The 12,274-nt window shown below is 40.1% G+C and overlaps 1 protein-coding gene across 1 annotated transcript; it reads left to right on the plus strand.

Annotated features, from left to right (window-relative positions):
• On the plus strand, nucleotides 1-2,697 carry LOC125314020 (FBD-associated F-box protein At5g56370-like). Its single transcript, XM_048275475.1, has 3 exons — nucleotides 1-258; nucleotides 1,670-1,852; nucleotides 2,371-2,697. The coding sequence occupies exons 1-3, from the start codon at nucleotides 1-3 to the stop codon at nucleotides 2,695-2,697; spliced, it is 768 nt and encodes a 255-aa protein (XP_048131432.1).
• Nucleotides 2,698-12,274: the final 9,577 nt, after the last annotated feature.

The following is a 12,274-nucleotide window of genomic DNA, read 5'->3' on the forward strand; positions in this document are numbered from 1 at the left end:
ATGGCCGGCGAACTTCATCTCCATCAAGATGAAATCTTGAACCCCGACTACATCAGCGGATTACCCGACCCCCTAATCGGTCACATCCTGTCTTTCATGAGCACAGTTGATGCCGTCAAGACCAGCGTTTTGTCCAAGCGGTGGCATTCCGCTTGGACCTTCAACTCGTCCATGGATTTCTTTTTGCGTCGGGGCAGCAGCCAGCGGTATTCCAATTTTGTGGATTTCGTGGACGGGGTACTCTGCACCGCACCTCGGGTGAGAAAATTCATCCCGCAAGGTGTCATTGATTGAGTCGGTTCTCGGTAGATGGCTCGAATATTCGGTGCGCCACGGGGTGGAAGAGGTTTTCGCATTGCTTTTCCTCTGCCGTTATAGCATGTATCGTTTACCCGGTTGTTTCTTCCGCTCCAGCACGATAGTGGATTTGCGATTGTCTGTCCAAAGAGCCGATTTTTCTGCATTGAATTCTGTTGATTTGCCTTCTCTGGAGAGATTGTCCATTCAATTTGGGGAGCTCAAGAACAATGCGTTGGCGAGTCTTCTAAGGGGCTGCCCTGTTCTTCAATTTCTAGAATTGAAAAGCTGTCGAGACTTCTCGTGCGTCGTGGTTCTAACCAGAGGTTTTAGAGAGATGCTTATAGATTCTCACATGTTTGAATGCGATAAACCTCCAATCCTAAGTGTTTTGGCTCCCCACGTCTAAACTTGCTCCTGTTGGGCGGTTCCTCTACGAAGAAGTTCGCAGTGGATGAACTAAAGTCTTTAGTTCAGGCCGAGCTGGATTTCTACATGACTAGTCCTACAATCAATCGGACTCATGGCAATCTAGTCAAGAAGCTTGTCCACAGCCTATGTCACATCACCAAATTGGTGATAGGGAGCTGGTGTCTCCAGGTGCGATTTGCATGCGACATATTCGTCCTGTTGTTTGTTGGTTGTTAGTTTCAAAGATACGTTGTCATCTTATAGAGCTTTAGTAGAATTTTTGTTGGATGTGGCGTTTTCCTTTGTGTAATAGGACTCATATGCATCTTAGCCTGATATGGCCGTTAGAGGTTCAGCAATCCATTGAAATTTTGGTAAGACTAAAATCTGATGTCCCAATAAAAAAAAAAAAGAGAAAACTTTCACAGGAAGCATCTGCTGGTTGTTTGCTCATTTTGTTTAGTCTGTCGGCTTGTGTGAGAGGTCGTTGGAATTGCAAGCTTGTCGTATCTTTGTGAGAGGTCACTGGAATTGTTGATAAAGAAGAAAATCAGACATAGTATTTGCTACTCTGCCTGATGTCTACTAGTGCAAATGTACACTGCCTTCGTAATAACTACCAAAAGACCATAGAAAATGGAGCTGGTTTATGGTCAGTCCATATCCTGGTCAGTTGTGCATAATCACAATATGAAAAGATCACAGAAAAAAAAAACCGAAATTGAATGAATGGAAAGTAGTTGTTTCCCATTTAATCTAAATACTGAAGTACAAGCTGTTCACTAGAATGAATATGTAACTATGTTATTTCGACACTTGAAAGCTTTAGCATCAACCAATTTGTCATTGAGGTGGGAACGGAAATAGTTCTCAGAGCATATGCTTGCTGGGTCTTTGTAACTGTAATTGGAAAGAGGAGTATATTATCTTATTCTTAAATGTGGCCTCTTCATGTGATTAGGTTCTATCAATTGCGGAAGACGTGGAAGATGTGCCGTTTTTGTTGCCAAATTGCAAGTCCCTAACTCTGAATGCGCGAATGCATTATCGGGATTTTCCTGGTATAGCGATCCTGCTGGCAATCTCGCCTAATTTGGAGGAGCTATCGATAAATGCTGATTATGTTGACTACACTTGGGCCACGGTATATATCTGCAAAACTCCTTCCATGATTCATTGATTCTCGCATATTTTGTAAATCCAGTAATCAATTAGAAACTTGTCTGTTCTAGATTAAAAAAAAATACGTGGCCCTTTCCTTGTCTTCTTTATCTTAAAATATTGAAAAAGTGGATAATTTTTTGAGACAAATGAGGCGCTTTTTAACTCTGAGTAGCTTTATTATGCCATACGCGTTCAGTAAAACATCATACATTATGCTTTCCATGTCCATGATGAATGGTTGATTAACAAATGTTACCTCTATACATAAATGGGCTTTTACGGCTAGCTTTGGGAACAGTTTAAAGACTTTAATTGAGGGGAGAGTTAAGAGGGGAAGTTGATCTCTGTTGTATTTATTTTCAGCTGATATCTTAGCTGGTGAATTAGGAACATGCAATTTATCACCACAGAGTGGTTGATGTCCTGTTGTTGCATGTTTAAAATGTCTAAGCTCATCAAGTTTCATACTAAGAACTTAGTTTTGCTATCCATTTGCAGGTCAAGTGTGATGAAGAGGAATATTGCTGTCAGAAGTTGTGTGTCGGTTTGGCTCAACAGCTAAAGACGGTTGAGATTGTTGGGTTAGACACTGACTGTCTAGAGCTGAAATGGGTGCTTTACTTGGTGAAGTATTTGCTGGGTGATGCACTCGCATTGGAGAAGTGGGTCCTGAAAGCTAAACGACGGCATGAATCGAGAGAAAAGCTTGTTAATCCTGGCAAATTGCTTGAGTTCTACCAGCAACTCCTATGCCTCCCAAGAGCTTCAACGAATGCTGAACTGATTTTACAAGGCGTTCAGCATGACGAGCAGAAAGGCAAGTAGAAAAAAGGAGGAGTTATTGGAAGCAGCAGCGAGGCAGAATCTGAAGCGTTTGATGTTGGTTCTGCAGTCCTCGTTTTGAAAGGTATTCTTTGTCTTTCAAAGATGCTCAGTGAATAAGACCATAGAAGCCACATGTAAATGATACTGATAGGATTCTTTTTGAAACGTAGTCTTTGACTATGAGTCTACAAGTTGCTTGCGCTGTTCTGGTGACATGGCGATTTGCACGTTCGACAAACAAAAAAGTGCTTTAGAAGTGCGATTCGTTATGCTGCTGCAAAATGTCTTACTTGGCTGCAGTGAAGGATTTTCAATTGCTGGCATGAAGATCCAAATGATGGAAACAGACTGCTAGATACTTGATTGATGTCTTGTGTGTCTAAAAAATGTGTTGGAATACACTGCATTAGGCAAAACCAATGACATTACAATCGATCCATATTGAGGATCTAGACAAGTTCGCGTTCTCGTTCGAAAACATCATCATTGGTTCTACCGATTACAGCAGATTTGTTTGTTTACCTCTCGCATTTTTGGTTGATTGATCCAAGTCAATTGCACCCGGGAAGGTGATTGTTTCTTCCCTGATTTCAGGACGTCTAAAGGGAGATGGAAGTGAAACTCAATTGGTTGGACAAATTGGTTGAGACTGCTCATACACAAAAGTTCTAAAATCCCCAATATGCAAATATATTTTATTATCAGAAAGATTTTAGCAGGGACATGGCTAAAAGTCTGATAGGAAATTTATTTTATTTTTTGTTTTCTTTTTGGGTAAATCGGGTAGGAAGTTTTAGAATCGTTTTATTTGGTTCCAAATTAGCGTGCATGTTTGGTAATGCTTTTGTCTTTTCATTTTCCCTTTAAGTTGACAGTCAAATTTGAATGTTTATAAAAGTTATAAAACCTCATATTTTTGAAACATCAGGGGGATGAGGCAAGCCTTAGAGAAGGAAAGGAAGGCAGTGATGTTGAATGCAATCTACTCGAACTACTAAAAAAATATGAAAACAACAAAATATAAACATGTCATCCTCATTATCAAAACAGCTTGGAAATAAAACGCAGTGAAGTACATTGGTGACCCAAGAGTGTCACCGCAGGTCTTCTTACGTTGTCTCTCTTTTTGCGGCTTCTCACAATACCTCTCTTTTAACAATGGTTATAGATAGCCTCAGCTTTTTCAGAAGCCATGGACGTTGGAGCAATAAGAAGCATGTGATATGTCGCAATTCATAGCCATCGCACGACTTTCTTAGGAGAATCAAACCATTGAACAAACACATTGGTCTTGTCGTGCAGTTCCGTTAAGCTGTCTGCATCGTTAAACTAGACAAAACTCAAAAGGGAATGGAAACTAAGGATTTTACCAAGTGCTTGTAAACCTGTTCAAAAGGAACAATTGCCCATGAAACTCAGATAAGCTCGATCCAAACGAAATCCCAAGCGCGAAAACTCGAAATGAAGCTACGTCGATGCATTTCTTGATTCCAACTCGTGGTGTCAACGTACCTGGTTATCCAACACCGTCAAAAGTGGCACAGAAAGAGACAAGCAATTTTATTCCCGACTCGAGACTACCTATGCCATGCAATTTAGGGGTGTGTCATAAGGGAGTCCATTCAAACTGTAATCTGTAGCTTCAGCATTTCGCGAGTGAATCATCTTGATATAATCCCAAAGATCACGAGGGCCAATAGGTATTCCTCGACGTAACGTCCTTAATTCGGCATCAATTATCATCTTCTCCAATCCAACTACCTTCTCGAAAAAGAAATTTGGCCAATGCAAGCAACGGTTTTGATTTCACCAAGTCAAATTGAAAACCAACAATTTCAGTCCTTCTGAGATGATTTGCCCCCACAATAAAGCTCTTTTCCTCTGCACCAAAATTGCTTTTCATTAAGGTAGCATAGGTCTTGAAAATCCTGGTAAGATTTGCACCAAAATCACACGTTGACAGGAGCTTTGTTAGAGCTAATTAACAGTTGCAATAACGTAGTTGCGACATTCAGTTGGGGAAAAAAAATAAAACGTAAAACAAACAAGCTTGTCGACTGAATCAAGGATCAGATCCTTATTTTCATGCAGCTTCTGAGCATCTCTAACTCTTTTACATGCCAACCCATTTCATGTTGTTAAACGCAAACGTGTGTAATACATAAATGGGATCGGGAGACTTGATTATACTTCAGCAGCTTCATGGTAGAAGCCCGAATGTAGATGACGTGAGGCTGAATGCCAAAGCATATATGGTACAGCACGCAGATCCGGAAACAGATCAAATATCACAATATTCTTGGATTTTACATTGCATATGGCTAGCCTTTTCGGGAGTGGAGAACTCTACACCAAGCATCTATGAAGCACTGATACTCTTCAGGGCTTTCATATTATGTTCAACACTCTTTGACACTCCGACACTCTCCGGATACTCTAGGCACTCTCCGACATGCGACCGATGAGTGGTCGGCGTTCCACACACGCCCAGAAGAGACGAGTCCAATATTTCGACGTGCCATTTTCACACGTAAGATGTCAATTTTAAGCATTTTCAATAAATTATGGGTCAAAATATAAATTTATAAAAAATATATATAATTAAGTCATATACCCATTCACCATAAAATTTAGTATACAAAGCCAGCAAAAAAAAAATTGTGAATCCCTAACATAAGAAGAAGAAGAAATTTGTATATATGAAAATATATATTTAATATACAACGTGTCCCAAAATATCAATTTTTTTTTTATTTTTGAGAAATGACTTTCGGTATGTCGTGTCGTGTCGATGTCGGTGCTACTTAGTCGAGTATGCCATACTTTGAAGATCGCTTTTACAAACTATAGCATACACTATGATATCACGCCATCTCGATGAGGATGTTCCATTTAGTCTAAAGCCTGTGAGGGCAAATCCGTCGGTCAAATGCAACAAAGGCATATTCGGAGCCAAAAAATCGAGCGACATACCGTAAAAGGCTTCAATCACGGACTCTCTTAGACATTTTGAATCGATCCGAACGTCGCACGTATTATGGTATTGGCGATAAAGTGGAAGCGGATTGTAACTTTGGAATTAAATCGGAAGCTACGTAAATCGATAGAGAAATAAAATGAATTTTGACTTATTTTTTAATAATATTTTCCTATTTTTTTTCTTTTTTTAGGTTTGGATCGACAGCCAAGATATAAAAAATAACTAAAAAGTTTGAAATATATTAAAATAAAAAATAAGATTTTGTCACGTCAGCACCGGTGGCGCCACATCGGTTCCGACCGATCAAATAGATTGAATTGGCATAAATACAAAAACTTTAGAACTCAATTGATATAAAAAATGAGTTAGGACTGAATTAACACAATTACAAAAAGTTTAGGATTATTTTGGTAATTTCCTCTGCCATTTTTTATCATGAATGTGGCTTTCGCTAAAAATGATGATCGATAACGAAGATTTCTAAAGTTTCGGAGGAGCTGGGTTAAAGAATTTTCACGCTCGACATCCGGCTCGAATCGTCCATTGTAGAGTCCGCACCTTATATCTACCGTATAGTAGCCGCTCGCATTTGAAAGGCGCGGAAATTCTCCGACGACCGGAAGCCCGAGCTCAGTCGAGCAATAAGAAACCCTAAATCAGAGGCACGATTGTCAAGCTCCGCAGGGCGAAGAAACGATCACAGACCTCATCATCGTCCTCCTCCTCCCTCCGGTGCGAAACCTGGGCGACGATGCCGATTGCATCAACACCTTGCCCGACGCGGTGGTCCGCCGCATCTTCTCCTCCCTCGTCGTCCGATCCTGCGTCTTGTCGAAGCGGTGGTGGATCGCCACCCCGGACCTTCGTCGTCTCCTTTCCCTGGAAGGGCGCCTCGTCTGTGGACAGCCTCTTGAGTAGCTTAGGTTGGAGGAATGCCGCGGTTTGAAGCAAAACGTTAAGCCTTGTCCGAGAGGTTTGGGAGAAATTGTGGTCGATCGCCGCTTTTGGTATGCACTTGATGAGGGTTTCCCATGGGAGATTTTGAGTCCTCTTTTGCTGTCGCTGCGTTTGAGAGGGTCTTTGGGTATGATGAGGCAGCTGGTGATTAAAGCCTCTTCCTTGATTGAGACGTGAGGATTTCCGAAGCCGAATTGATTGTTCTGTTCCATATTCGTTTGAGTCTTACAGAGGGTACTGCAGCCTGGTTGAGGGACTGCTTCAGAAGCTGGAGAGCGCCACTTAGCTTTTGATTGGTAATTGGTGCCTTCGGGTTAGCAAATTGTTTCATTCAACCAACTTGGGTGCATACTTACGGATAGTTCAGGGTCCCTCTTCCTGGAGTTGAGGAAGCTCATACGAAATTTTATCACACTGGATTCTGGTTCCCATCGTTTGCTACTCTGCCTAATGTCTAGTGGTGCAAATGTACATCGTGCCTTCAGAATAACTACCAAAAGACCAAAGGAAAAGCAGCTGGTGTTGGGTCAGTCCATATCCCGCTCAGTAGCGCATAAACGTGATTCCAAAAGGTAATTGTAAATTCTTAGTAAAATAGAATGAATATGTAAACTCTGTTCCTTCAACACTCGAAAGCTTTGGCATCACTCAATTTACCATTCAGGTAGGAAACAAAATAATTCTCAAGCATAAACTTGCTGGGTTTTTGTAACTGTACTTGAAAAGAAGAACAAATAATCTTATTATATGTTGCCTCTTCAATGTGCTTAGTTCTCTCACTTGCGGCAGAGGTTGAAGGTGGTGCCATTTTCTTTGCCTAATTGCAAGTGTCTGATTCTGCATGCACGAGTGGAGAAATGGGATTTTCCTGGTATAGCAAAGCTGCTAGCAAGTTCTCCTAATTTGGAGGAGCTATCAATAAATTTTTATTCCTTTGACTACACTTGGGCCATGGTATGCATCTTCCAAACTCATCCCGTGATTCATTCATTCTAGTACTTTTTGTTAACCTGAAAATCCACTGGAACATAAAAAATCCAGAGCTACCTGTCTATTCTAGAGTTAAAAATTACGTGGGCTTTCCTTTGTCTTGTTTGAATTCAGAATTCGCGGAAGTGGATAATCTCTTGAGATAAACGAGGCACTCTTTTAACTCTCAGTAGCCTTATCATGTCGTGTGAGTTGAGTGAAACATCATAGCTTATGACTGACACGGCTTATGTACAATATGCATCACTTCATCAATGTCAAATAAGTTTCAAGAGAAACCAGCCATAAGCTTACAAAATCCCAGGTTTACATGAGATGTTATATTTATATGGTGTGATCATATTGTAATTTGTAAACACCGTGGAAAGAAAATTCATGCATGATTTGTCATTGGAGAACTTACTGAACTAAATATAAGCAGGTCATGATAGTTCAGGTTTTTAATCAAGTTGGCACTATTGTATAGTTACATAGACTACATGCATGATTTTGTGTTTTGCGGTTTGAACTTTGAACCCAGAACAATATTTGTCTATTAATTGTGGCAACTGTTAAGTTGGTAGCCAAAATTTTGATATGACACGATTACCACTTAGGGTCACCCTTAGTTGTCACTTGGAAAATGAGTCATGAATCAAAAAATTAAGTCTGTGGACTGTGATTGTGAATTTCGTCCAATGGAATCATACTATGTGATATAATAGATTGGTATTGCACAACAGATGTAAATTAATTGTACAATATGGTGTTATTTATTGTTAGGCAATAGCTAATGATAAAGATACTTCTGATTCGAATAATGTTATTATTTCCAGATATGAGATATTCCTACAGGTTATTTTTTCTTTTGTCAAATACGTACCCATTTGACTGCAAGGACACATGGATCGGGTACATAGTAATGTAATTGGATTCCCATTCATAGAATTTAGTGTAAGACAATTAAACCATCCACTAAGCCTGGTGCAGCCAACAAAATCATGCAAGATGACTACCGAGTTTTTGGTGAAGATTGACTTTGAAACTCGAACAAGGATCAGGACTCTACATGTAGTTTAATCACTAAAATTGTCAACTAGGATTTGAGTATTATCAATTATTGAGACTATTTCAATTCATGTGCTCAATTGCGTTCTCGTGTAGGACAAAAAAAATCTCACCTCGCTGCTAATGTTGTTATCAATGATTGAGACTATTTCAATTGTCAACAACAAATTACGTCATAGCGTTTACTGGGGTCCAACTCATTGTAGCGGATGGTGGAATCTTAATACGCGAAGCTACCCCACGAGTGAATACTAGGTTGTAGTTGAACCATCTCCAGTGTTGCTCAACCGAAAGAAAAGTGCTTGAAAGGGGAAAGGAAAAGTCCTTCATTTCATAGTTCCTCCCCTGCCTATCTGGTGTCATGCCCCGCTAGGAATTGATCTTCGCCTCAGAGGTTTCCTCTCCTCTGCCGCTCTGTCTTCCTTCCCCCTACTTCTCTATCCTCTGCCTTGCTGCGCCCCCTCTTCTCTTACTCAAAGTGATTGTAGCGGATGGTGTCATATAGAAGCATTCATCTGCGACATGCTCATTTTCATCAAAATGAATAACTTCTTTCAATTATTAGTAAAATAAGTTCAGTTCAGTCGAATTAGGAAGGTAATTATTCAGGTGACTTTTAAATTATGCTTGTGGGTGGAAAAGTTTGTAAATAACTGGTTATGTTTTCACTAAGCTATAGCTGCATGGTCATGAGAAGAAGGCTGAGAACTTGGTTGAGGCTGCTGCGATTCTTTTATCTTTGAAATTTCTGCCAGTTTATTACTGATGGTCCACTTCACGGATTACGTTTTGCTGAGAAGAGATTTTGTCTGTACATGATGAATGTCATCGTACTAACATGTTATAAATATTAAGCAGAATGGAAAAATGTTAAGAAGCTTGGAGTCCCATATGGCTGCTGGGATGCGCCTCAACTGGGAGGAGGATGCCCAAGTGAATACAGCATACATCTTTCAACTTAAAAGATGATACGACTTCGTGATATTTACGACCAAAACAGCGGATATTCTATGGCTCACACCTTTCATAATGCTTCGCTTGCAGTTAAGTAGTTATTTCAAAGTTCGACAGGTTCAGTATGGATTTATGGAAGATCTTTTTAACCTGTTGATTCGTTAGGCTCCTTAGCTTTCATCTCGAAGTTTTTCGTCTTTTTATTTTCCAACTGGAAAGTAATTATTCATTTGTTTTATAGAACGCTTCTGGTAACTCTTTGGCAATTGAAGATTGCACTACTCGCCTCTTTCCTCAAGCTCCAAGAGTTCCTCGCATGCCTGGACTAGTGCCCGGAGATGCTGGTTGAACTGACGACGGTCAAAAGATTCATTTGTAGAGCTCTCGGTTTTTCAAAGCCAATGTTTTAATTTCCTTTGCAGTGGAAATAAAAATGGGGTTTTGTGCTCCAGTGTGAAAATGGGGTTTAGTCCAATAAATGTTGGAAGTCCAAAGATGTACAGTCGAGTCAAACTTGAATAGTAAAATTGACACGTCTCAGTAATACATTGTTTGTCTAATTAGCTCTTTTATGCCTTGCCTTTCTATCTATCCACGTGTAGAAAATGTGAATGATACGTCTCCGATGGCAAAGATGTAATTTCGCCAATAGAGACGTACAATTCTTGAGCCTTCTGTTCATCACTTGGACCCATAACCCCCAACAAAAATCTTTCTTCAACTTTTGCTTTCTTTGGCTAGTTCTTTCCATTTTTGCTTTAATTCTGCATCATGGGGGAAGTCTTAGAATTTGTGTAGACTTGATCGTCGAGTTGGAAATTTTCGATTTGCACAGTCAAATTTTAAAACTTGTCGATGTTCTCCATGTTAGCCTTCTCTCAACTCCCTTAATTTTTTAGACTACGTGACACGGTCGGTGCTTATGGGATTTTTTTTTATGTATAATTTTTATAAATTCTTTTCCTTTCTCTTATTTATTGTTAAGAGCTTGCGAGCGGCCACTAGATTAAAACTTGCGAGGCCTCATCGGTAGGTGGCGAGGGCGCGAGCCCTCCCGCAAAATGGGCTGGCAAATGGTCATTGCACTCACATGCAGCCTTCGTGCTTTCACCGGTTGTGACCCTTGCCCAGCATTGAGCGAGGATCTCGAGCCCTCCCACCGGGGAGGGCAAGGGCTCGTGATCACCCAGTGGTTAGGCCCGATGGCCCTCTATTGGCCCTTAACAAAGAAAAAGGAAAAAGGAAAAAGAAATGGAAATGGAAATGGAAATGGAAATGGAGATATAAAGGAAACCTTTAATAGGAAAATGAGTAGAATCAGTAGCTAGGTGGGCACAAACAACATGACATATCATCGAGTGTTAAGTGAAATTGAAAAGGAACAGAATTGGATGGTATCATAAAAAGTCGAAACATCCAGATATTTAATCAAGAAAATTGGCTTAGCAATAAAGAAAGTTAATTTTTTTTAAAAAAGCAGTCTTTTGTTTTTTTTTAATTGAATTCCATAAATTTTGTCTTCAATGGGGGGGCAAACTTGTAAGTAATTTCTAAATGTATATCCAATCTGCGAGAATCGATTTGCTTCTTCACTATGCTCCGAAATAGTCATTACTGCCATGTATCTTGTGCTACTATAAAAGTCGGAGTTTGCTAAGTGCGGGAGCATGTCCATTCCAGTCCAACAAATTTGGAGACTATTTTTTCTCCCATTTTGGAGCCTGGTGAACTACCCAACATAGAAAGTGTCTCCATTGCTACTGTTTTGACTCTTATCCATTAAAGATGTTCATGCTGCTAGATAGTCCCTTTTGCGCTTTCTCGTCTTGTCATCTGTTTACGTCCTTTTGTTACTTTGCTGCAACCGCAATAAGGGAAGGAACGAATTCTTGTTGGAGAGATCATGTAACTGTTGTTTATCTAAATTATGCGACTAATATCCTGTTTTTCCCTTACCTTTCTTTTAAGCACCAATTTTTCTTTTTGGATCGGGCATTGGGGTAAGCATCCTTTTCTGCCAAGGATGCCACAATTTACCCGATAGTGTATTTGATCCCCCACGGGGTGTTTCTTTTCATTAATGCATCCGTACTCCACGAATTTTACCCCACGTCTCAATCCTTAGAATTTTTACTTCTTAAATGGAAGCAGGCTTCGTCATCCTTTACTTGTCGGATTACACGTCAATTCAATACTTTTCGTGTATGACCATTGTTTAACGAGGAACTACTTATTCCGCTTGTTGAGTTGAGCCTATTTTATTTTCCCGGAGCGCATGCCTTCATAGAGTTATTAGTTTGTTTTTGAGGAGTTTAATTTTAATGCCTTCGTAGATTTGGTAGGGAGCAGTTGTGATTTTGTTGAGGCATTGTCGGAGGCGGATGAAAACTTTGAAAACAAGGAGTCATGTGACTACCAAAGTTGCAGTATGTCAGATTGCTATGTCTGACATGTTTATAGCTTGTTTACGTCGTGATGGTGTTACAATGGATGATGAGGATGCCAATGATTTAACGCTCGGGTACTAGGGTGATGAGTCAAGTACGTTGTTTGATGTTTCTGACAAATACATGATGGTACAACTACTAGGGAGTACACTTATTACTAGTGCAATTGAAGATACCAAGTGATGTGAAGAAGAAACCGTTG

Source organism: Rhodamnia argentea, chromosome 3, assembly GCF_020921035.1.
Source record: "Rhodamnia argentea isolate NSW1041297 chromosome 3, ASM2092103v1, whole genome shotgun sequence".
Classification (NCBI taxonomy): Eukaryota; Viridiplantae; Streptophyta; class Magnoliopsida; order Myrtales; family Myrtaceae; genus Rhodamnia; species Rhodamnia argentea.